This window comes from Podarcis melisellensis (genome assembly GCF_964234715.1).
Source record: "Podarcis melisellensis genome assembly, chromosome: 2".
Lineage (NCBI taxonomy): Eukaryota > Metazoa > Chordata > Lepidosauria > Squamata > Lacertidae > Podarcis > Podarcis melisellensis.
The window spans coordinates 15,334,621-15,361,567 of NC_138529.1; the positions used below are offsets into that span (position 1 = coordinate 15,334,621).

The following is a 26,947-nucleotide window of genomic DNA, read 5'->3' on the forward strand; positions in this document are numbered from 1 at the left end:
ACCTGTGTGCTACAGCTGTTTAATCGTCTGTATCAGACTCTTGGCACAATGAACCCCTAAAGTTATCCCTTGACTTGCTCTCCCCCACCTCAATCCCAGTAAATACTTACCAGAAAGGATAAATCCCCAAACGAGTAACAATGAACACCACACAAAACAGTACAAAGGTGGCATCACAGACTCGCTGGTATTTGGCATAGTTGGCAATTTTTGCTACCTGGGGGGGGGAAAAGGGAGAAGCTCTAAGAAAACTCCTCCAGACTTCAATGCAATAATCCCATCATTTAAGAAATGGTTTAAGAAATGGTTATTACTTTGTTCCGTTGTATGCAAATGGATTTCTAGAAAAAAATTAAAAGCATCTAACACAAATAAGCCATTTGAATACAGTGGTAAAAACTCGATAGAACTGTGTGAGGTACTTACTTCTAGGAAGCCATCTGCTATATCATGAACCAACAAAACCAAACTTCCTACCCGCACCATGTTGTTCATATAGGAGAAGCTAAGGAGTGTAACTGATAACAAGTGATGAATAAACATGACCAGGAAATCCTGAAAAAACAAGTACCAGCATGATATCACTATGGAGTGCAAGGAACACAACATAATACATAATAAATCTTTAGTTTAGCACCCACAAACTTCTTTCTGACACAAAGGTGAGCTGCTTTCAAGATCACAATGATTTATTATAGAACAGCGGTCTAGAAATGTGTACAGCCATCACTTCATCACAAATCAAACTGGTGTGCCATTAGTGTTATTGAAAACCTTTTCTTCCAAGTGAGAAAGTTTCCTGATCCTCAACAGCAATGACAACATGGGATTTGCACCTTGGCCAACATCTTCATCAAGTTATCTACTCTTGTTCCTGGTCTGTCACATGCAGTTCAGACCCTGGGAGAATGTACGTAAAGTTAAGATTATTATGTTTTGCATCATTTTACACTTGTTTACAGTGAATTGCATTTGCCTTTTCACTGGCCATTTACTCAGTTTGGAGAGGCCAATTTGGAGCTCTTCGCAATCTCTTTCTGTTTTAACAACCCTGGACAATTTAGCATCATCAGCAAATTTGGCCTCCTCACTGCTCACTCCTAACTCCAAATCATTTACTAGCAAGTCAAAAGACAAAAACCCCACTACTTCTCTCTGTTTGGAGAACTGTCTGTTTATTCCTACACTTTGCTTCCAGCATCTTAACCAATTCTTGATCTGAAAGAGGATCTCTTTTATTCCTTGACTACTAAGCTTTCTCAGGAGTCTTTGGTGAGGTACAGTACAGTGGTACCTCTGGTTAAGAACTTAATTCGTTCCGAAGGTCTGTTCTTAACCTGAAACTGTTCTTAACCTGAGACACCACTTTAGCTAATAGGGCCTCCCGCTGTTGCCACACCGCCATGGCACAATTTCTGTTCTTATCCTGAAGCAAAGTTCTTAACCCGAGGTACTATTTCTGGGTTAGTGGAGTCTGTAACCTGAAGCGTATGTAACCTGAAGGGTCTGTAACCCGAGGTACCACTGTATTTTGGAAGTCCAAGCCAACTGGATCACTGTTATCTAGTCGTACCTTGGATGTCAAACAGCTAAGTTGCCAAACGTTTTGGTTCCTGAACAATTGAAAACTGGAAGTGATTTTTCCAATTTTCAAACGATTTTCAGAAGCCAAACGTCTGACACAGCTTCCACAGCTTCCAATTTGAGTGCAGGAAGCTCCTGCAGCCAATCAAAAGCCGTGCCTTGGTTTTCGAACGGTTCAAGGAGTTGAATGGACTTCCGGAACGATTAAATTCAAGAACCAAGGTACGACTGTATATGCTTATTGACATTCTCAAAGAATTCCAATAGGTTTGTGAGACGAGACTTTCCCTTGTTCTATATAGTTGGTTTTTTATCTTTAACATTACTTTCCATCAGGGACAGATGTTAAGCTAACCAGCCTGTAATTTTCAGGATCCCTGCTGGAACCCTTTTTAAAAATATATATATATATTATTGTGCTACTTTGGCTGCTTTCCAGTCCTCAGGTATGGAGGCTGATCTGAGGGACATTGCAGAACAGGGTTATTTGCTATATAGGAGTGTCTCTCAATGTAGTCAGTTTGAATAAGATAAAATTAGGGTTTTTTGTAATCTGAAATGTTATCAGTAAAGGTATTGCTTTGGGAGAAAATCACTGGTGCCAGAGTAAGACAATAGACTTTTTTATTTTTCTTTCAGCAACCTCCCATTCTGGGTGTAGAATCTGTACAGATTGGGTAGCCTATTCTAGGAACCAAGACTCATGATAAGCAGCCAATGCTGGGCACTCCTTCATTGAAAGCAGTTTACTCACAGTTACAGATAGGTAGCCGTGTTGGTCTGCCATAGTCAAAACAAAATTAAAAAATTCCTTCCAGTAGCACCTTAAAGACCAACTAAGTTAGTTCTTGGTATGAGCTTTCGTGTGCATGCACACTTCTTCAGGTATCTGAAGAAGTGTGCATGCACACGAAAGCTCATACCAAGAACTAACTTAGTTGGTCTTTAAGGTGCTACTGGAAGGAATTTTTTTATTTTGAGTTTACTCACAATCCTTGCAAAATATACCATGTAGACTGCTGAAAAGTCAATGCTACAGCAACCTTAGAGTATTTATTTTATTGATTGATTGAATTTATATACTGCCTGATGCCCAGAGGTCCCAAGGCAGTTCACAGAATAAATAAGTACCTTGGGACTTGGGTCAGGGACTCAAGGTTTAGGAAGTATATATAAAAACAACAATTGCATTCAACAATACTCAAACTGCCTCTTTTCCAAGCTTCTCATGTACCGTAATTCTACTAACAGGCCAACAAAATACTAACAGGTGTACTCACTAACTCTTCAACAAGTTACTAGGTAGGATTCTCCTAGGGCTGCCTGAGTAAACTGAAGTACACACATCTCCCTCTCCTAGGGTCAGCTGAAGGAAAGAGATTATAATTATAATAATAATAATTTAACTGGAGATTAACTCCAGTTACAGTGACACAAAAAAGGGAAGATTAGCTTGTGTGAAACATTTGCCTCCATACAAATATTTTTGGAGCAATTCTTTTTGAGGCATATAGATGTTTTAGTGTTTTAGTGAAAGTGGTCAGCCACAAAACATTTCAGGGAGAACTCACAATCGAGACATTAAATTTCTGGTGGTTTCTGCTCACATGATTGTCCGAGAGAAAAATAATGAAAATGCCAAATCAGTTGCCTTGTTCCCCATGAATGCATACACAGAAGACATTCTGGAAAAGCACCTATTCTCCAACAATGTACTGAGAGACTTCCAGGTGCATCTGTTTCCAGTGGTTTGCAGAAAGCAAATAATGGCAGCAGCAATTAAAACAACTGCTTCTTTTACTGGTAATTGCATTTAGAAACTATTCACTGTAACTGGGCAGTACCTCTGCAACCCACAAAATATCTCAAAACTAAATTCATCAGCTCCTGTTTGTTGAATATGGCCCATTTATACAGAATGCCAAAAATGTTTGCAGCCAAAATATGAGCAGTAACTGAAAAGACAAATGCATCCTAGGCCCAGACAATTGATGACAGTGGTAATTGGATTTAAAATAATCTCAATCCAATATTTTCTATTTATTTTCCTCGTTGTCCTCTACTATCCTTCAAATTCTAGAAACATTAGCCCAGTTCCTTTGTTTTGAAATGATGGGGGTACATTATCATGATCACTCCAGGACACATCAACAGCTTTACAAAAGAGTTCCCAGGTCTGAAATATTTATCCTTATAGCTACTATAACACAACTATTCAACTCCTGTTTGTGCCTTGTGCTCTGCTATATGTACATGTTAATGCAACTGATTTTTATCTGTCTGTTTCTTACAGAAATGCAATACAATGTCTGTGGCTTTGGGATTCCATACTTTTCTTTTATACTCTTGAATTTCAGTTTGCTCACTGTATTCACAGAACCTTATTCAGGAAACACAAGACCACTTTTTGTAAATTGGATTTCTCATGGAAGGATGTTTTCGACTAGCTGATCTATATATATATATATTTTAAAAAGCTTTAAAATTAAATTTTTATTATTAGTTTTAATTTTCTCTCTCTGTAAGCTCCTTTGAACGTATGCCTTAAGGACGCTACTGCTTTCAACAATCAAATGGGAAATGTTAAATTCCTTCCATAATCAAATTGGGAAAGCATCTAAATCACAACTTACTGAGCATTTCTCCATTGAACACTATCTAAGCAGAGAAATCTAGAGTTATTGGCATGAAAACAAGTTGAAATTCAGGTTTAAGGAACCTAAAACACAAACAGGATTAATAGCATGCCTGGGTAAAGCAATATTGTGGAGCAGGGGGAAAGAGGAAAGGATATAAACCCATGAAACTAGTGACATTTATTTGCCTGGACAGTCCAATGTCACATATCTAAATGCACATTTGTACCGGATTCACATTGGACCTGACTACAACACTATGTAGGGCAACCTTCAGCAGTGCCCTTCAGATGCGGGTCAGCACAGCCTCAATATGCATTTTCCAGCTGAGGGCATGTGTTTGTTTTTGCTCTAAACCCATGCTTTCAGAATAGCTCAAAAAAAACCAAGCTAGGAAATGTAGAAAACCATACATAGGATTCCTTAGTTCCTCTCCTAGAAAAGGATAAAAGGCTCAACCAGTCTCACATGAGTCATCATAATTCATTCACACATACACGTACTTCACTCATCACAGGTTTGCATTTGATGGAAGTCTTCTAATCAAAGTAGGTTTTATTATAAGATACAAATCAGTCATTCTATTACTTGGTACTGAATGATTCTTCCCCTCATTCAGAAAGGTTAATGGGATTGTTTAAGGCTCCTGGAAACAGCTAGTTAATTACCTTTCGCTTCACATCTATAAACTGTGAAAACATGAGAGACCAGTAGAAGGCCAGTTGCACAAAATAATAGTAGCAAAGGCTGGATGATAGGGGCTGAAAAACAGAAAGAAAGTCTTGTTTAGAAACAGCATGCAACATATGCATTAAGAGCTACTTAAAGCAGGAATGGTTAATCTGTGGCCATCCAAATGCTGTTGGATTCCAATGCCCATCAGCTCCCAAGGGTCAGGGAAGATGGGAACTGTAGTCCATCAACATCTGGAAGGCCACAGGTTCCCCACCCCGATTTAAATACTTAAAACCACTGATAGGGAATTGAGTCCAGCCAGAGAGCCAGATCCTGATGTCCCCCAACCCCAAGGATGTAATTGACTTATAGCTGGGAGCACTCACCTATCAATCTTCTGATGTCATCATGACCCCAGGTGAAGCATCCCTTTGCCTGTGCAATTTTATCTCAAAAAGTGCAAGCAAATGGAATGTTTCTCTGCAGGGCTTGTAAACCGATAGGCATGTGTTCCTTTGGCAAGGGACTGGGTGCTCAACCTTGACTGGGGGCTCCAAAGTGCAGCCCATCTCAGCAGGGTTTGCTATCACTGTCAATCGACTGATTGAAGCTGACAACAAGGCTTGCTTGCCAAAAAGCAATTGGGAGACACTTTTCCATTCTCTATTGCTCCTTTGTACCTGAATCTTTGCCTGTCCACAATTGGTGTCACATGTGACATCAGGTGTGGGGCAGGTAGGTGTAGTTTAGGGGAAACAACTTTGCAGGACAATCTGGGACCACTTTCTAGCCTAATTTGACCTGCAGGAGAATTAGAGGTTCTCCACTGCTGGCTTAAACAGGTAAGTATTTATGTCCTTCCATTCTGTAAAATGATAACCTAAGTGTTCAATATTGTAATTACAAAGAAACCTATCCTCCTTTCTTTCGGTTCTTCCCGCTTCTTCCCCCAGAGCTGCTATTATGTGCGGTTTTTTAAGTGAGATCTGATGGCAGATCTCTCCAAATCACACCCAATTGTACCCTTATATAAACTGAACAGCTGTCATTTGCATTTAAGGATAACATTAGGGTGGCAGCACAAACTCCCACACCACTTGAAACCTGGTGGCCTGACCACACCAAAATGCCCCATGAGAAAAAGCTACACTTCCTTCTCCTGGTCATAGTTCTTAGCTTTCAGTGAAAGGGCAATATTTCTGATACCCCACTCCCAAAATCTCAATGAGGGGTAACAAGCTAAGGACTGGGGGAAGACAAGTAGATTGGTTGGAGAAAAGACTAGAACTGTCTATTCCCCAGGCTGCAAAACTTGACAGGCCTTTAGCTAGCTATTAAAAAGTGCGTCTTCCATTTAGCAGGTGTCTACAATGAAAAGGCCACAGATTACTTGCCATGTGTGCTTTTGAAATACATGTTACTTAGACACAGCAATTTTAAAAGAGGAGGATCAGAGAAGAATTCAGCATTACCATCCAAGTATCATGTAAAAAACAAACAAAAACTAGAGAGCAATCAGCCTGTACTGTTTGGAGCCTCAAACCCATAAAAAAGCACTTTTTTGATAGATCAGCAGCAAGACAAAAACTTAGGTGAGTTCAGATGCAGAGAGTGTTTATTTAGCGACTGGATGGTTTTCAGCACACACAGTTTTTCTCACTAGTTTTCAATCTATCTACATAATGACTGCAGGACTAAAAGAAGGTCTACACCACACAGAGAACTGCCACTATAAATCTCTCCCTATTGCATCATTCCAGCTATTTTGTATTCCCTCATTCCTTACGTTTAGCACTAAAGCATCAAACACATTCTAAGTAAAGTATGCCCATTACCTCCTACACAGACCAGATCATTAAAAGGCAGGCAGAAAGGCACACTAGTGGAATGTGTAGCAAAGCATAATATGCCCATTTGCTCTAAGAATTACGTTTTTCTTGACATATCTGCAAATTCACTTTGAAACACAACCAGGCACACGTACTGCAATGCATCACCTTTGATTTACCAGTGCTCCAAGTTAAGCTCTAACATGTGAAAATATATTTGCAAGAACAAGATGCTTATTTTGACAGCCACAGCTGTTCCACAGGTTACTTCCCTCAAAGTTGACAGATAAGCTGTATCAAATGAGGGAACTTTGTGTATATATAAGTACTTCCAGTGGCAAACTGGTTCAAGAGGAAAGTGGTCAGTCAAAGGCTGAACGACTTCAGGAAATGATACCTAACACTGTTGCAAGCTTTTCTTAGTAAAGACACCACATACCTGAAAAGGGTAGTTGTACCAGCATTGTCGAGTATCCCAAAACCAGGGTGACTAGATTAAAAAATAATAATAATGAACGAATGAAAGATACTAGAAAACTGTACAACTAGAACATGTAGATACGGGATCCCTTATATTGAGAGGGAAATTGCGCAATACAAGCAACCATAGATTGTAAGACAGGGATCAACACACTTTTCAAGAAACAACAAACAAAAGGCATCACAAATCATGAACTGGTCTTTCTGGTTCTGGAGTCAAAAAGTGAAAGTTGCAGCATTCCTGAGATGAAGAGTGATATAAAGGCTACCTTTCCTGGTCTGCCATGATAGAATTGAAGGAATAACTGACCACCCAAATAAGAATGTTAAGGAAGTCCCCAAGGACCAAATGAATCTTCTAATTTAATTCCACCGAATATATATTATTATGCAACATACTCACCAACCAAAGAATTCTGAGTCCATACGTAAATATAAAGATAGAAAATGCAAGCCTCCACCTGGAAGTGAAAAAGTAAGAATCAAATATATGGTACAAATATATTGATGTTGTAAAGCACCAACCAGGGAAAATCCAAAATTAACTCGAACATGTTTTAGAGACTTAACATAATATAATTTAGATCTATAAAATATCTGTAGGAGACTTTGATATACACAACTATGCTAGCCCCACAATGAGAGGAAAAAGCATATGCAGGGACACTAAGGTTGTCTGGTAAAACCTCAAAATGTGAGTTCCTGAATGTATCTTGATCCCACAATAATTCTTCCAGGTTGAGCATTCACTTCAGACAACTGCAGACACTTCAGACAAACATCTTTTGGAGGAGGAGATGCTGCAACAGGGACAGGATCGCATGAATCACAGCAACGCCCTACTCACAAGTAACATGGGAATGGGGCTTACGATTAAGCAGCTTCCAATTTAGAGTATAAACCAAAGACAGACAGATGTCAAATGAGACTCCCACTCACCTAAAGCAAATATCTTGGGGAAGAAGCCACTGAGGAAGAGAGGTAGAAGTCACAGAAGTAGCAGGCAGGAAGGCAAAGATGCTCAGATACTATAGTGATAGAGGTCATGCAGAAAAGGGTAAGAAAATAAATTTAAGTGGGAATGAAAAGAAACGAGGGCCCAGGAAAAATTCAAGTGCATGCAATGGAAAATAACTTCAAAGGATAAAACATAGCTTGCATAAAGATTAGAAATTATAGCTATCTGCTGTACAGTCCAAACTAAAGGTGAAAGAGCTATTTTACCACACTGAAACACAAATAGTGGTGAAACACCCAAATGTATCTCCTGGTACTAATAAAAAAAAAAACAAGTGTTGTATCCAGCTAAATCATTGCACACATGGAAAGACTTCCACAAGTGCAAGTGAACTTCCCTTCTCTGTCCTTCCCCATGCATCCCCCAAATCTGCTCTGGGGATTCCCTCTAGCCCTCTAGAGCAGATTTGAGGGTGATACTGGAGGCACACAAGGGGAAGAAAGAGCAGTTGCAACAGAACTTGTAGTTGTCGTTCCATGCAACCATTTAGTTGGATATAACCTTAAAAGAATTTTCAGTAATGCCTGAATAGCCATCTGTTTTACAAGAATACCTTTCTTCAAAATATCAGAGACCACAAGATGTCAACTTTAAAACAAAACAAAACAATTGGAGCTGTAAGAGGTGAACTACACACAAACCTACATGCTCTCACAGAATTTCACATGAGTGCTTGGTTTATCTTGGTTCCTTCGATGACGAAACCAGCGCTGGATTTTTCGGACATCCCAATCTAGTTGTTTTGACAAGCCCTCTAATCTTCTTGCATCTGGACACTAGAAGGTAATCACACACATACTCCTTAGCTACCTTCCAAAACAGACTCTTCCCATTATCACCCAATTATTCTTCGATCTGCTGCATATTATACAAAATTGTACCAACAAAGTTTTGCTAGAAAAAGTAACACTGGTTAAATAATCAGTTCAAGAAACAAATTATTATAAGAAATATACATAAAGATCCAATATGATAATATAAAATAATGTGGATGCAAGATGCCATGAAAAACAAATTCCAAAGAAATAACACATACCCACACAAAACCAAAGTGTGTAAGCTTAACATACCAGTAGGGTATTACACTGCATTTTTACATTTTGGGTTATTCTACTGACTGCTTGCAGTATGTTCCTTATCTTTTTCAAAAAGATGGCAATACTACCGGAGATTTCATCACCTGGAATTCTGCCAGCAAAACACGATTTGATGCCAGGCTAGTTTCACCAAAACTAGTTTTCCATTCAAGTGCTTTCAAAACTATGCCTACATTTGCCTTTAATAATAATAATAATAATTTTTATTTATACCCCACCCTCCCCAGCCAAGGCCAGGCTCAGGGCAGCTAACAAGCAATAATAAAAACAAGTTGAATGAATACAACTTAAAAACAAGATTAAAATACAACATTAAAATACTGAAACATTAAAATATTAAAATGCAGCCTCATCACAGGAGGAGAAAGGAAAAAGAAAAAAGAAAGAGGGGGAGGGAATCAAATTGGCTCCAAGCCAAAGGCCAGGCAGAACAACTCTGTCTTACAGGCCCTGCGGAAAGAAATCAGATCCCGCAGGGCCCTGGTCTCATGAGGCAGAACGTTCCACCAGGCCGGAGCCAGTGTTGAAAAGGCCCTGGCTCTGGCTGAAGCTAATCTAACTTCCTTAGGGCCCGGGACCACTAGGGTGTTGCTATTTATGGACCTTGAGGCTCTCCGTGGGGCATACCGGGAGAGGCAGTCCCGTGGGTACGAGGGTCCTAGGCCGTGAAGGGCTTTAAAGGTCAAAAGCAGCACCTTAAATCTGACCCTGTACTCCACTGGGAGCCAGTGCAGCTGGAAAAGCACTGGGTCAATATGCTCCCTTGGCAGAGACCCCGTGAGGAGCCTCGCTGCTGCATTCTGCACCCGCTGGAGTTTCTGGGACAGCTTCAAGGGCAGCCCCGCATAGAGCAAATTACAGTAGTCAAGCCTGGAGGTGACCGTTGCATGGATCACTGTGGCCGGGTCGGGTCGGGAAAGGTAAGGGACCAACTGCTTGATGCGGCAAAGGTGAAAAAATGTCGCCTTGGCTGTTGCTGTAACCAGCGCCTCCATGGAAAGGGAGGCGTCAAGGATTACACCCAAACTCTTAACGGAAGGCAATGGCACTAATTGGGCCCCCGCAAGAGAAGGGAGTTGGTCTCTCATCCCCATGCCATACAGAACCAGCCATAGGACCTCTGTCTTCGAAGGATTTAGTTTCAATCGGCTCCCACGAAACCATCCAGCCACAGCTTCCAAGCATCTGGTCAGTGTGTCCAGGGCCGAGTCGGTGTGGCCATCCATCAGCAGACAGAGCTAACAAAAGTAGCCAAGGTGAACAGAGCACGACAGGGATATTCTTACAATAGAGTATTTGATATAAATTAAAAGCAGCAGTAGGGAGTTAAAAGCATTCAACAGAAATAAGAAGTCAGCCTCCGGGATCCATCCCGTGAAGAATAAAACAGAAATAAATCCATAGTTTCTTGGAAATATGCCTGTTTCAGCATAGGTAAGGTTTGGGGGGGGTGAATTATTGTCAAACCTTCATTCCTAGTTCTGCTAAAGGTTAGTCTTCTGTTAAATACTGTTGCAAATACAGTAGTCCTTTTATCTAGGGGTACGCACCACCAGCACCTCCCCCCCTAATGTTAAAACTGAGACACTTTCTCTAACAACTTCATGGTGAGTATCAACATCCCTTTTTCTAAAAAGAAAACGAAAACACTGGTTGCCTCCATTATAGTCTACACATCAATGTTCTGAGAAACCCAGACAGTAGGAAAATAACTCAACAGATTAGCCTAGTAGTGACAGTAAGAAAAGAAGTACGGTAATTTTCTTCAAAGAAAAACTGAGAACTATGGAGGAAATGACATGATCAGTTATCTTCAACAGTACCTTGCCTGGTTTCTGTTCAAACCTTATACAGAATTATAGTCTGAGTACTAGATGTACGCACTCAACACACACATTGGAAGTGGGGAGTAAACAGCAACACATACAAAACAATGTAAAAAACACATGTAGCCAGATTTTCTGGTTATGTGTAGCTAGATCAGGGGTCAGCAAACTTTTTCAGCAGGGGGGCCGGTCCACTGTCCCTCAGACCTTGTGGGGGGGCCAGACTATATTTGGGTGGGGAATGAATGCATTCCTATGCCCCACAAATAACCCAGATGCATTTTAAATAAAAGAACACATTCTACTTAAGTAAAAACATGCTGATGACCATCCGCAGGCCGGATTTAGAAGGCGATTGGGCCGGATCCAGCCTCCGGGCCTTAGTTTGCCTACCCATGAGCTAGATGTTCACTATAGTAGTGAAAAGTTTATTTTCCCTGGAAAACAGAACTGGAAAGAATGAGCATTTTTTTAATTTAATAACATTTATATCCCCCATGCCTCCAAGGAGCTCAAGGTGGTATGTATGGTTCTTATAACCACTACTCATTCTATTGCATTTAAACAAAAATTTGAAGCATCACTCACCTTAGTGATAGATGTAAACACCTTTTCTAGAATTGCATTGGGTTGAGCTGTGCGAGGTTCAGAGTTTTGAATGTTAAGAAGTGCAGCACATGGTCTTGCAATAAATCTGGAGGGAAAATCCCAAAGATGTAACAAATGAACACAGAGAAAAATAACCCAGAATATGAAAATCCCAAATATACTGCAACTTCAGTCACATTTTCTGCCCTGCATATGGTCATGCACACAAAAGACCACTCACCTAAAAGAATAATTCTATTTAAATTTCAGTGAAGTGCAAGCTTGTTTCACTTCACATTTCTGTTTGATACGACAACAGAAAAAGGTTTCCTTAGTTTCCTCATGTATTTTCATGATATATATATATAAAATAACTGGCCAGTTTAGCAAAATGATGAAAAGCAATGAGAGGATTTTAAAATTAATTATTAGACATTACCAGAAGGACCTGCAACAAAATGCTGCAATTTGAATTCCTTGTGTTCTGTAACCGCCGCGCCCCCTTTCAACCCAACTTCCAACAGTCAACGTCTTCTGAGCATCCCAAGTTCACACTGCTCTTCTTTTGTGCCCCCCACAGCCCCAACCCAAATACTGATTTTACTTCTGCAAACACAGGGGTTCACCTCTCTCTTGCTCATGAGTGTTTTTGTTTCAGCTACATAAGTGCAGGGACTCTTCCCTAAAGATCAGAAATAGAATATAAGATGACAAGTGATATGATGAATGTTTCTACAAAGTGTCACAAATTTAAGAACCCAGACCAGCTTGGGCCCAGTAGCAATCTTTGCCACCAGTGACTTGGTCGTAAAAGCTCTAGAAATAATGTTTAGAGGACTGCCCTTTTAAACTCTCTTTTGTTTGAGGACCCCCATATGCTAATTGTTGTAATCTCAGGCTACATTAATTGAGGGAAAAATGTAAGACACATATTTTTGAATGTCTCAAAAAAATTGTGGGTTTCTTTTGTCACACAGTAATCTCAGTTGCTAAAAACTGTAAGGGGGGAGAGTGCTCTTGTTGTTTGGTTCTGCTTGCAGGTTCCCCACAAGGACCTGTGTCAACAGGATGCTGATCTAGGCAGGTCACTGACCTGACCCAGGATCTTCTTACTTCTATATAGAATTTTCAATATGGTACAAGTCACAGACAAATTTGGGCCAGCTAGATACTACTCTGGCTGTCTTCCTCATTCATATAAACACTCTCTGAACACAATACACAATCATATCCTGAGCATCTCAATACAGTGGTGCCCCGCAAGATGAATGCCTCGCAAGACGGAAAACTCGCTAGACGAAAACGTCTTGCAAGTTTGTTTCCTTTTTCTTAACACTGTTAATACAGTTGCGACTTGACTTCGAGGAGCATCTCATAGAACGCAGTGTACATAGTAGCCTTTTTTGAGGTTTTTGAAGACTTTGGTGATTTTTGAAGCTTTTCCAAAACTTCATTTGCAGCCATTTGGTAAGTTAAGCTTTTAAAACTTTTTTTTGGGGGGGGGTTGGATTTTGGGTTGGGGTGTTTGGAATTCAAGGACTTGATGTTGGGGAGGGGTTTGCAAGAATCTGGAAGCTTGTGTTTCCCCCCCCCCTGCATTTTTATGATTTTTTGTGACCATTAGGCCACTCTGTTTTTTTTTTTAAATCTGGATTTGAATTTCTGTGTGCTGGGTGGCTGGGGGAACAGTTGGGGAGGGGTTTGCAAGAATCTGGGTTTGAATTTTGAAATGCTCTTTACAGTGTGTGTGACTTTAAAGAGCACTTAATAAACTCTTGTACCAAATTTGGCTTTGTTTGGACTTTTTTTGACCATAGGAACGCATTAATTGATTTTCAATGCATTCCTATGGGATTTCGTGCTTCGCAAGACGAAAAATTTGCTAGACGAAAAAATTCGTGGAACGAATTAATTTCGTCTTGCGAGGCACCACTGTATGCTCATTAAGATAGGTGAAGTTTTTAGAACACAAATTTCATGCCCACTCCTTCCCCTGAATAATACCTAATGTATGGGAGGGAAAAAGAAAACATTCTTTTGAAAAGAATTCTGCAGTCTAGTACTGTAGTGCAAGTACTCAAAGCACAGATCCACAGCGAGAGGTACTGGAGCCCATTTCCAAAGAGATGTTTAAGAAAGGAACGTGAGGGCCATTTCAAACATTACATTTCTGGCAGATTAACCTGTGCTAGGGTGAGGGGCGGTACATCGATAACGGGTGGTTTTAAGTTCCAGTTAAACAGATCAGAAACTGTTTTAGGGATCAGCTCAAACAAATCTGACACAAGCAAGAGGCAAATGCTTATTGATATAAATGTTCCATGCTTCCCCGGACATACTTAAATGCACTTATCATGGGTACTGGCACATTTGTGTAGAACTAGCATGCCAGCATGTACCTATAGGTAGGTTGTGGAACTCCTCCCCACAGATGTGCATCTGGCAACTTCACTATACAGTTTTTGGCAGAGAGAGAGAGAGAGAGAGACAGAGAGACAGACAGAGAAAGAGCACTCTTTACCTTAGGCTTTAAAACCTGGTAAATATATTTTCAAGACCCACTCTATATTTCTGATTGTACATTTTTAATACTTTACTGTCAAAACCTCGGAAGTCGCACGTAATCTGTTCCAGAAGACAGTTCGACTTCCGAGGTGCAGCTTCTGATTGGTTCTTGCCTCATCGGAAGCCACGTCAGACGTTCTTCTTTCGAGGAATGTTTGAAAATCGAAGCATTTACTTCCGGGTTTCCAACATTCGGGAGCCGAAATGTTTGGCAACAGAGCAGTTCGAGAGCCTAGGTTTGACTGTATTTAGCATTGTTGTAGCCTACTCTGGGACACTGTGGGTGAAGGGGAGATAATAAACTAAATTAGAAGACAAAACAGCAGCAGCTACACTGAAGATGCAGCTACATCATACACTTGGTTAATATATTTGAATGTGAAAGGCAGTGCATGAAGGTTTCCATGGCTTTTACTGTAACTCATAAGAATATGCAGGGATGCAGGTGGCGCTATGGTCTAAACCACAGAGCCTAGGGCTTGCCAATCAGAAGGTCGGCAGTTCGAATCCCCGCGACGGGGTGAGCTCCCATTGCTTGGTCCCTGCTCCTGTCAACCTAGCAGTTCAAAAGCACGTTCAAAGTGCAAGTAGATAAATAGGTACCACTCCAGCGGAAGGCAAACGGTGTTTCTGTGCGCTGCTCTGGTTCACCAGAAGCAGCTTAGTCATGCTGGCCACACTACACGGAAGCTGTATGCCAGCTCCCTCGGCCAGTAAAGCGAGATGAGCGCCGCAACCCCAGAGCTGTCCGCGACTTGACCTGATGGTCAGGGGTCCCTTTACCTTTATAAGAACATACAAAGAACCTGCTGGACCATGCCGGTGACCCATCTAGTCCTATTCAGAAAGCTACAAGCAAAACATGAGTACAACAGCACTCTCCTCTCCCCTCCTGTAGTTTCCAGCAAATGGTTTTCAGAAGAATTACTGCCACCAATGGTGGAGGCAGAGCAGTCATCACATGTAGTAGCCTTTGATAGCTATCTCCATGAATTTGTCTAATTCTCTTTTCAAGTGAGTGTTCCAGTTTTCGAACGATTTTCGGAAGCTGAACGTCCGACACGGCTTCCGCAGCTTCTGATTGAGTGCAGGAAGCTCCTGCAGCCAATCGAAAGCCGTGCCTTGGCTTTTGAATGGTTCTGTAAGTCGAACGGACTATGCATTAAATTGACAAGCAAGGTACAACTGTACACCTGTTTTAGTCGTAAGTACACTGGTTCTGTAGTTCATCTCTATGTCACCAAGTTTATCAAGCAGCCCAAACCAATTACACATTACACTAGTTTGCCAAAATTAGACCATAATGTTCTACACAAAAACTAGAACATAGCCTACAGCATAAACAACAACACATTTCCTTTCTATAGGGCTGTATGTTTTCAGGCACCTCAATTCAAAAGTGCAGGATTCCTCTTTTTATAATGGGTAATGGAAATGGGCAACTGAAGAAGGTGAAGAAATTCATTTAAGAAGTGCACTGATCACCAAAGATTTCATAGCTGCCATTTAGCAAACCGATCCAAGTACAGTAGATGAATCTGCACTCATCAGTCTTTCCTAACAATGGAAGTCACCCAGCTGTGGGCATATTTTATTAGATGAGAAGTTTGCTAAACCCACATATCAATTACCTATTACATTTTCAGCAGTTACCAGCTCAATTCATATTACACCACACCAGGCATAGTGCCTGTGTCTCCAGTATGGAAGAGATCAAAGGTCCCAATTCAGTTACAGTATTTGTCTTATATCCAAATGTAATAAAAACAGCAAGATGATGATGTGAATTAAAAGGCATACTCTGGCATATCTCATTAAAGGCTCCCCACTCCACCTAATAAAAAAACAACGCAGTGTTTGCATATACAATCCTATCATTATACATATTAGCAACTGCAACTTGTACTGAGTTCTATTGTGCAATCTATCTCACTGAAACAAATCTCTAAATGATGCCATACACTTTCAGAAGTTTTATTGGGGTTTTTAAAAAAAAGTTCATATAACTTGCTATAAAGCATCAATGCGTAACACTTTTCTCTCTTGCAATGAATTAACCATCTGAAACTCACCTTTCAGAGGTACAGCCTTGCTAACCAGTTGCAACAAATAACAAAGCAAGAAAAGAGTTGTGTGGCACTCATAGGAGACAAATGTATTTATTATGGGCATTTCATGAGCCCAGGTTGCCAGCTGAAAAATAACACTTAATGAATCTGATTAAGCGGATGCCAGTCCATGAAAGCTTAAGCCACCATAAACATGTAAGTCTTTAAGGTGCCACAAGGTACAAAAATGTAAATTGATCAAACTTTTTGAACCGCTCAGTATCAACCCAGCCTCTCATTTAAGCACTAGCTTGGTAACCAGAAGTGACAAGGAACTACATGAAGGTGAATGCATTGAATTCCATGAAAGCAAACGAACAGGCTGATTGGAGAGGAACCAAGTGCTCAACTGCTCCTCTACTCCCAGCAAAGCAACTGCCAAAGGAGACAAGCCCTCTACCTCCATAGTCAGCTTAGAAATGCAGCAGTATGCTACAAGGAGGGCACAACTCTCCATCCCACCTCTGCCAAGCCCCAGTAAGCTAGTACTGTATTTCTTTTTGCAGGCTAGTAACTTGCGCAAGCTTATTCACAAGGCTGCACTTACGAAGACAGTTTGGAAAGTATAACGGATGCTAACTGGTATGAAGTGTAATCTCAAACTGGGTGAAAACAAAGTACATTGCTTACCACTGTGTGCTTGGATCAAATTCAAGGCACGCTGGCGTATAAGCAGCTTTTATCAAGTAACTCCTGCTCCAGTATAATCATCTCCAAAGTTTAAGATCAGCCACGATGGCCCTGGTCCATGCTTTCACTTGTGCAAGTCAGATTGCAAAACATTTAATTGATTTAAGGGGTCTTTAAATTAGTATTACATAACTAAGGCTGTGTGCCATGTTACAATTCAGTTTTAAAAGGAGGCCACTTGGGATTTCTACATATGTCATAGCGAAGGACAGCGATGAATACAGGTATTAATGACTTTCCTGGTTTAAACAACTATGCCTCCCTGTATTCTGTTAGACCACTTCTCATCAGCTGCATCCAACATGGCCAGTGGTGAGGGATGATGGGCATTGTAGTCCAAGAGCAAGTGGAGGCCAGCAGGTTATCAGCCCCTGATATAAAGCGTTGTCTGTATCTTATACTTTCCACCACACATAGACAGATTACCCATGTGGGCTAATTAATAAAAGGCTTGGCTGGATGTCTAGATCCACAGCAAGGGGCTAAACACACTCTCCAGCAAGAGGCAGTCCCCAGCAGAGTATTAAAGTCACAGAATCATACCGCACAGTGAAGCTTTAGGAAAATGTAGACTGTTAGACCTTTTAAACACCCCATTTAGTCCATTTACAATGCTTCCCCTCTACTCCTCTTGCAATGAGCAGACCACACCATTCGTGAGTTTAAAAGCTCTACTTACAAGCTCCAAGAATCACATTCAATGTGTTATTCTGTGCAGTAGCAAGGCTATTACCTCATCACTGTTATTAAGTTTGAATATTAATAGGTAAAAATCTTCCATGGGTTTAGTCTTATGTAGAAATCTTCTGGGGTTTAACCTTCCATTTTCCAGGGTACCAAGTAACAGCTAAGTAGGTTCTGGCCAGCAACCCGAAAGCTATTTCACAATTCATCTCTAGATACAAGAGATAAACATTTATGCCCTAAAGTACATTCCAAAAGTCAACCATAATCTAAAAAGACACCTGAGGATTATAAACATGCATTTTGTTTCTGAAACAAACATATACCGGTATTTTGTTTCTGAAATACAATTTGCTTTGTTTCCTTGGGTTCTGTTTCCTTATGCAACTACAGCATCCTTCAATGAGACAAAAGCAGACACACCAATGTTTATGCACTTCAATGCACTCCAAGTTTTTCTTTAATCTACACTCTTTTGTTAAAATGCATATTTTTGAAAAGTTCAGTGCACATAACATTGAACCATCTCAGTCCTAACTTCCAAGTCTGGAGTAGAACTCATGGCTTCTCTGATGTTCAGTCCCAGCTGTAATCTTCCTAAATTCCTGTCTACGTGCAGGTTTTTAACAATGCAAACTTAACTCCAACGAGCTTGGACTGTGTATTGACCACTCACAAGACACCTCTGCTGAGCTGAGGCTATGAGAAAATAGTACTATTTTAATACAAAAATAAAGCAGCCTCAGAAGAAAATTCAACAGATACCATATATGTTCTATTCATGTGTCCATCAGACGTATCACTCTACATACAGTGGTACCTCGGGATACATACGCTTCAGGTTACATACGCTTCAGGTTACAGACTCCGCTAACCCAGAAATATTACCTCAGGTCAAGAACTTTGCTTCAGGATGAGAACAGAAATCGTGCTCGGGGGCCACCAGGGGGCGCATTGGAAGATGGCCGACAATAACATCTCTCCGACCCACACGAGGTAATTAAGAGGCTGCTATAGGAAGTATGCAGCCTTCCTGCCCCCCCCAAGGGGATGGGGGGACTGCCTTGCCAGCGGTGTCCATAATTCACCCCCGGATTCGAAAGAAGGGGGTACGGACACTTGGCACAAGCCCTCGTTTGAAATCGGCTCTTCCTGACGCTATCTCCAATCAGCGCACTGGTTCGCTTTGGCTCGAAATATATAATTGGAAATACATAATTGGAAAGAAGCTAAAGCACATACATCAAGCGAAGATCGGGAGTTAAGACTGCTGATTAATGGATCTCTGAGCGGAGTGACGGGCGGGACAAATAAATCAAGTGATGAATCACCATTAAAAGACTGGTATGTTTGGAGTGAAACGGAAAGGGGGTGGAGGAAAAAACTTTTCTTTCTTTTTGCCTTATGTGATATTAATAACCCTCCACCCCAGAAAGAAGAATCGTTGCAATTTATTAATCACAAGCAGGAATTTAAGAACTGTGTGGAGTGAATTATTGATCAAAGAGAGGATTGGTAAACATCAGAGAACGAAGGAGTTTTATGACGCAGTTTCAAATGGCGTCTCGCCAAGACTAGCTTGCCTAATAAGGACGGGGGGAGGAGGACCAGGGTCATCGGAATGCGAATGATTTTCGGAATGTGATCTAGACCTGGCAGAGCCCTCTGAGATATATTTGGCAAGCCTGGGGAAATTAACGGACAGACTGAGGGAAAGTTCTTTACGGAGGTGTGGAAATGGCGTCTGTCCTTACGCGATATGATTTTTGGAAAGTGTAAAACCCACACAGAGGATGTTTGTTTTTAACCCGCTTGTGAAGATTATCAGAGATCGCAAAGAAAGGATTATATGATAACAACAAGAAGATGAGGAAAGTAACAAAGGGACTATCTGGACAGAACTGAATAGAACTGTCTAATTAAAGCAGCAATATAAGTGATGTTTGGACCCCCTTTCAGAGCTTGAAGTATGTGTACCCCCAACAAAAAATTTAAAATCTGGCTGTATAATTTGGAACTAATGTGATTTGGAACTAATGTGATTTGATTGGCCTGTTAATAAAAATTATATTTAAAAAAGGAGAGAGAACAAAAATCGTGCTCCGGCGGCGCGGCGGCAGCAGGAGGCCCCATTAGCTAAAGTGATGCTTCAGGTTAAGAACAGTTGCAGGTTAGGAACGGACCTCCGGAACAAATTAAGTACGTAACCAGAGGTACCACTGTATATATTAAAGGGCTCAAAAGGCATCAATTAACTTAGCTACACCACACTAAAGTCTGCATTTGAGGGAATAAAATTTGACTGAACTACACCAAAGCAGTACACATCTTCACAGGGTCTCATCAAGTCTGCAAACACTGCAAGATAATAGCTGAAATGTGAAAAAAATATTTTTATTAATCTTGAACATTAAGAACATATGAAGAGTCTGTTGAATCAGGTCAATGGCCCATCTAAGTCCAGTCTCACAGTGGCCAACCAGATGCTTGTGGGAAACTCACAAGCAGTACAAGAGTTCCACTGAACTACCGGTACTTTTGAAATGCTTCAATTTCAAAAGTGGTTTCCTGAAAGTTACACAAAAAGAATGAGAAAACCCATTTGGATGCATACATTGTTGACTCACCCTGTGACCTTATGCAACAGCCTCCCTGCCATAATTCAAACTACTTTTGAAACTCTCCTCCATTTAAATTTGCTTCCCACACAAATGATGAAAGGGAGTGGGAAACAGAACTGTTAGATCCCAAAATTAAGAACTTGTCAAGAATGTATAACTTGCTGTTGAAATGGAACACCCAGGATGAAACGGTGAAATCTGCTATGATTAAATGGGCACAAGATGTTGGACATAACATTATGATGGCTGACTGGGAACAGTTATGGACCACAAGTATGAAGTTTACGGCATGTAATGCCTTAAGAGAGAATATAATGAAAATGATCTACAGGTGGTACATGACACCAGTCAAGCTTGCGAAAAATTACTATTTGCCCAATAATAATTGTTGTAAATGGAATGAGACTGAAGGTACATTCTTACACCTTTGGTGGACATGCCCAAGGATTAAGACTTTCTGGGAGATGATCTATAATGAAATGAAAAAGGTATTTAAATATACCTTTCTGAAGAAACCAGAGGCCTTTCTCCTGGGCATGGTCGGCCAATTGGTGCCAAAGAAGGATAGAACTTTCTTTATGTATGCTACAACAGCAGCAAGAATACTTACTGCAAAGCACTGGAAGACACAAGATCTACCCACCCGGGAAGAATGGCAGATGAAGTTGATGGACTACATGGAAATGGCGGAAATGACTGGCAGAATCCGAGACCAGGGAGAAGAGTCGGTGGAAGATTGGAAGAAATTTAAAGATTATTTACAGAAACATTGTAAAATTAATGAATGTTAGAAGGATGTTGGAATGAAGTTATATGGCTTTAGCAGAAATGTTATAAAGAATTAAGTAAAAATAGATTGTTAATCGGCTAAAGGGGGAAAAGTAAGGTTAGATTGTGTCAAGACAAATTATAGGACAAAAACTGAGAAAGATGGAAAGGGTTTGCTGAAATAGCTAATTGAACTAGAATACAAAAAAAGGAGGTGTGAGGAGGTCAATGAAACAAGTAAATGAAAGAGAAGTTATGGGAATACTTGATGTGTTTTTAATTGTTTCTGTTTCTGTTTTTGTTTTGTTTTGTTTAGATAAGTAGTGTTTTCTGTTTTTTTTCTTTATTGTAATGTATTGTTGTTTTGTTTAACTTTGTTTTTTCTTTTTTCTTTCTGTAATCCTTAAATCTTTAATAAATATTACTTTTAAAAAAAGAAAGAAAGGGAGTCAAAGCCTCCCCACTGACATCGACACTGATCCAGTTCAATGTCTTACAGCAACAAGATGCTCCTATGATGTTTATGAGTTACTTAAGACAACTTGTTTTGGGACATCCTGTTCTATAGGGAAGGGCAGAAAATAAATCTAAAATCAGATGCAATATGTTCAGACAACTCATCTGTGTGTGAGCAGCACACACAGACAATTTTCAGCACCGCAAGGGGGTGGGACAGGCTTACCGTAAGTGCATCCCACTGACCCACATGGCGCCTCCCATGTAAATGGGGAGTTGCTTGGACCAGTCTTGTGTTATTTCACCACCTACATTAACAAGAAAGACAAGAAGGGAGAGCCACCAACACGGAATGCCTATATCTAGACTTCTTAATTAATGCTCATATATGTGATTGTAACCTCTATTTGCATTTTATGTTTATTGCTGTTGAGTGATTGAGAGTATGTAAAATGAAGAAAGGAATAAATATGACAGGATCTAAATATAAATAGAAAAAGTAAACCCCTCCCAGTTAGGCTTAGGGAGGGAAGCTTAGGGAAGGCAGTCTGTCAGGCCTATCACAGTTCCAAATGGCCTGACATGGACACATGAAAAACAACTACACTACCTGCAGTATTCCACAGCACTTATTAAATTCATTTGTGCATTCGAGGCCTTTCTAAAGGTTTCAGTAAAAAAATGAGGCGATCCTTTGTAGGTCAGAATACTAAGCCATTCTGCAAAAGCTAAAGCTGATCTCCTGTCATTCTCTCAGAGTTTCACTTATCTCTGAGTTTCATTGGCAAAACTGAGAGGAAACAGACGAACACATAGGAACAATAGACTACACTCTCTCCTAGCGCCTAAAAAAGAGAGAGATATGCATATGATAAACCAGGGTGCTGCTATGATATGCCGAAAATGTGAATGCATTTCCTCTAAAGTGAGGCACCACAGACAGGAAAGGAAGAAAAAAAACAATGGTTTAAGAAATCTGTGGCTCAAATTGTGAGTCATCAGTCCCAGACTCCCAATGTTAAATTGAAGCACATAATTCATGGAGTGTTCATTCCAGGACATGAGGATAAGAAAACAGGCATAGTGAAATTTTAATGGATAAATCAGAAAATTATGTATGAACATGGGAGGGGTCAAAAGCCTTCTACACAGAAAAAGGCTGTATTGTGTTGCCCAAATTTCACAAGTGAGATGCTCCATAAGGTTAGATGTTCTGCCTGTCAGGGGAGGGGAGAGGAGGGTAGGAAATGAAAAGGAGTGCATCAGGGGTGGTTGGTGATTTGCAGGATGCTAAGCCCCCTTTGTTCTCCCATCCTGCTCCCAACAGAGCACCTAACTACATCAGCCCTAAAGCTGGTATAGTTAATTTATTCTCATTGACTGCAAAGAAAAAAAAGGAGAACAAGGGACAACAGAAATCCCACCATCTTACCACCTGCCCTAGCTGCTGGAAGCCAGCCAGAGCTTTGGAAGTGACAGCAGCAGCCCCCACTGCAAGAACTGTACTAGTCCTTTCAAAAAGGGTTGTATGACCCAAACTGCTTTGTATGGCCAGCCGCAACATTCCTGAGCAGTTTTTCCCCAATATTTTCAAAAAATGCTCCTGATATTCCACTTTTCAATTTATCTTCTGTACATAGATTTGAAGTCTACTGAGATTTTGATTCTAGAGCCAAATTCATGAATACAGGTTTTTCTCTTGCTACAAAAATGCTATTTTATAGGGAAATCAAACAAAAAACAAAGTCAAACGGGTACTGAGTTTAATGCATTTTTGAGTTTTATAGTTTTTATAGCTTTAATAATTGTTTATGTATAAACTACCTGGAAGCAAAGATCAAAACTCAACAGGCACGTTGAGCTGTGAGCTACTTGGAACCAAGTGAAGATACTGTATATGGGCACCAGGATGATGACTGACATCTCCACTATCTGGCTGGCTGCCACACAGCAGCGGATTTTTTTGCTGCCATGCTGTGGTGTGAATCACCTGGCTTGTGCCACAGTGCTTCAGGAAAAGAATGGAGTCTTTTGCGGCCGAGCCACTGACACACATAGTAGCACAGCAGCAGCAGACTCTCCCTGAAGTGCATGGTAAAATTTCATTTTGAAACTGGCATAGCTGAGACCTAACCCTAATGCTGAACTGAACCTAAACATTTAGCGGTATTTCTTCTCTCATCCTGTTCAATACTAATTCATATATTAACTAAAACAATAACTGCCTCAGTTATTTTGAACTTATTCAGACATATATTATGCAGATTGATGTCATCAACTATTATGCGTGCAGAGTAAGTCCATAGGGAGTGAATGTAATAATGAATATTTAACTAAATAACTTGTTTTATTTTTTAAACATGGTGACAGATCCAAAGTACCATGCTTCCTCCTCCATGTCACTCTAACTGGTCCTAAAAGGATTCTCCCTGAACAGGATTTGTTGAAGCCTGACAACTTACAGCTGGAAGAGGAAATTGTAGAAGCCCACATAATTGCTTAGGTGCATGCCTGGGGATCCTTGGATCTTGGCTTTTTTTGAACACGTAACACCACATCCTGTAGAATTCTATCAGTTCTATTTTATCTGCACAATCCAAATGAATTTCAGGAACCAAAATGCTTTTTCTGTGCAGCCTTGCAGGAGCAGTGAATAACATTATAGTTAAATGTTGTAGCTTGTCTTCGCTTACCCCACCCAACTGTGCTGCTCAGTTGTAAATCCTCTTACATTCTGTGTCACCATTAAGAAAAAACAGGTAGGAATGGGCCAATATATATGTGAACCGTCCCTGGATCAAGTGATTATTCTTCTTTAAGGTCTCAAAGTTCATAACGTAGCTCAAGGTTGTCATCTGAACTTGCCAGATGTTTAACTGATAATCCATCACAGCCACTCCATAAAAAAGAAAACTTTAGAGCTGTCTTGCCCCAAAATGGCAACTAAGCATTCTATTTTGGCAACTAATGCTGCCTGGAGGTCATTTATGACAAAGGGCAGTTTGGAAATTTATTATAGGGGTGGTGAATAGATCACAATTGTCTTATCTTCTTTATTACAGCCTCTGGTATGAAACACTTTTTTGGAAGATGCTTCTAGGGCACGCCCCAAAGTCACACTTAAAAAAAACAAAAAGCTGAGCCATATGGGAAAGTTAATCCTTATAATGGACCCACAAAGGGGAGGAGGGAAGTTCAGGATATTTTTTTGGAATTCTCTTTTTATGTTGATTGTTGGATAAGTGATTGTAAATTTCTAAAAACTAAATAAAATTATTAAAAATGTAAAGTTGATGCAATAATAGATCTTATTCTAATTGCAGCTGCTTTTATATATATATATATATATATATATATATATATATATATATATATATATATATACACACACACACACACACACACACACACTCCTTTCTTGCCAAAGTAATTATCATAAATAAGTAAAAATAAAAAGGTGCACCCCACCACCGAGACCATTCCACTGCAACTATCCAACCTCCCAAAATTTCAACAACTCTTGCAATGGTTTAACCCCGTGGGTCCCAACATGGGGCAAACGCCCCACAAGGGGGCCATTTGATTTTTAAGGGGGGCAATTCAAGAACAGTTAGACCAAGTCAATGACTTTTAAGGCTTCCTCCATGTGAACAGGAGTTCACTATTTGAACAATTAAGAATTATTATGTCGGTGGGGGGAGCATCAGAATTTTAGAGATGCTTAGGTGGGGCATGGCCAAAAAAAGTTTGAGAACCACTGGCATTTAACCCCTCGGTCCAGTATACCTGAAGGAGCGTCTCCACCTCCATCTTTCTGCCCTGACACGGGGTTCCAGCTCCAAGGGCCTTCTGGCGGTTCCCTCGCTGCGAGAAGCCAAGTTACAGGGAACCAGGCAGAGGGCCTTCTTGGTAGTGGCTCCTGCCTTGAGAAACGCCCTCCCACCAGTTGTCCAAGAGAAAACAACTACCAAACTTTTAGATGACATCTAAAGGCAGCCCTGTTTAGGGAAGCTTTAAATGTTTAATAGGTTATTGTATTTTAGTGTTTTGTTGGAAGCCGCCCAAAGTGGCTGGGGGGACCCAGCCAGATGGGCGGGGTATAAATAATAAATTATTATTATTATATCTCCTGGAAATCATTTCCCCTGAGTATTCCCCATCTTTATAAAGAGTGCAGTCTGGCTACGGAGTTCCTCTGAAGGTTTTATTATGGTGAAATAAAACGGCGGCCCAACGTGGCGCGAGAAAACGGGTCTTCCCTCCTCTGACCCCCTCCCCGAGGCCGACTGAGGAAGCGGCAGCGAGGGCGACGCTACCTCGTCCCTCTCGGACCCACCCATCCCATTCGCCTCGGCCCGTCAGGCAGGCGGGCGGAAGGGTGCGCCGCTTTCCCCCCGCCGGCTCCCTCCGTCCCCGCCACCCCGTCCCCCGCTTCGCCGCTCTCCCACCTCTCGAAGAGCTGCCTCAGCGCGAAGAGGCCCAGCGCCCCGGGGAAAGCGGCCCAAACGTGGCGGGGGAGCGGGTACACCTCCCCGACGCCGGGCTCCTGGCGCTCCAGGTCGGCCCAGCTCACGTTGGCGGGGAACCAGAAGCGCTCGTTCCACAGCCCGCTCCACAGCCACGCTGCCGCCGCCGTCGCCGCTGCCGCCATCTTCCCGCCGCCGCCGCCGCCCTCTCCCTCGCCGCCTGACCGGACTGACACTTCTTCCCCTCAGCAGCAGCCGCCAAGAAGAGAAGGGAGGGGGCGGTGCCGGCCGGAATCCCCGCCCATCTAGCGGGAAGGGAACGCCCGTCCGTCAAAAGCCGCGCCACGCCCTAACTTCGCCGCCGGAGGGAGCGGGAGGGAACGAGGCGCATGCGCTCTTCCGCAGGTTTCTCTCTTCCCTCCGCCCCCGCGCGCACTTTCTCTTTTCATTCCGTCTCTTCTATTAAGAAAGGGAAATGTTGCGGTGGCGCGCCCACGCGCGCCGAAAGGGAAAAGGAGATTTGCCCCAGGATGTCTAGGAAGAAATTCAACAGGTGCAGCAGCTGGCTGTTTAAAGCTATTTAGCCCCCCCTTTTTATTAATAATAATAATAATAATTAATAATAATAATAATTTCCCTCAGTTATGTACTGGAGATGAGCACCAGGCTGCCGCAACTGAATTAATTTTGTTTCTTGTTTCCGTCATACAAGAATATGCAGTACGGCTGACGAAGCCCGGTTTGGGCGAAACACGGTTATTATCCCGGAATCCTTGTGCCATACCTTCAAGTTTTCCGTCTCATCCGATATCTACATACAAGGAACGTTGGAATCCTCAAAGCAGCGATAAGCATA

At 41.3% G+C, this 26,947-nt stretch overlaps 1 protein-coding gene and 1 long non-coding RNA gene across 2 annotated transcripts in view; both read right to left on the bottom strand.

Annotated features, from left to right (window-relative positions):
- CERS5 (ceramide synthase 5) overlaps positions 1-26,320 on the bottom strand; it is a 38,815-nt gene extending 12,495 nt beyond the window's left edge. The window contains exons 1-8 of the mRNA XM_081898862.1: positions 26,074-26,320; positions 11,734-11,839; positions 8,868-8,998; positions 7,608-7,665; positions 7,164-7,214; positions 4,889-4,981; positions 427-555; positions 111-217 (exon numbers count right to left, since the gene is read on the bottom strand). Of these exons, the coding sequence (XP_081754988.1) occupies positions 111-217; positions 427-555; positions 4,889-4,981; positions 7,164-7,214; positions 7,608-7,665; positions 8,868-8,998; positions 11,734-11,839; positions 26,074-26,276 (878 nt within the window). The 5' untranslated portion in view covers positions 26,277-26,320. The remainder of the gene's footprint in view (positions 1-110; positions 218-426; positions 556-4,888; positions 4,982-7,163; positions 7,215-7,607; positions 7,666-8,867; positions 8,999-11,733; positions 11,840-26,073) is intronic.
- LOC309363078 overlaps positions 1-26,947 on the bottom strand; it is a 142,956-nt gene that overhangs the window by 32,549 nt on the left and 83,460 nt on the right. The gene's annotated exons all lie outside the window — the stretch shown is intronic.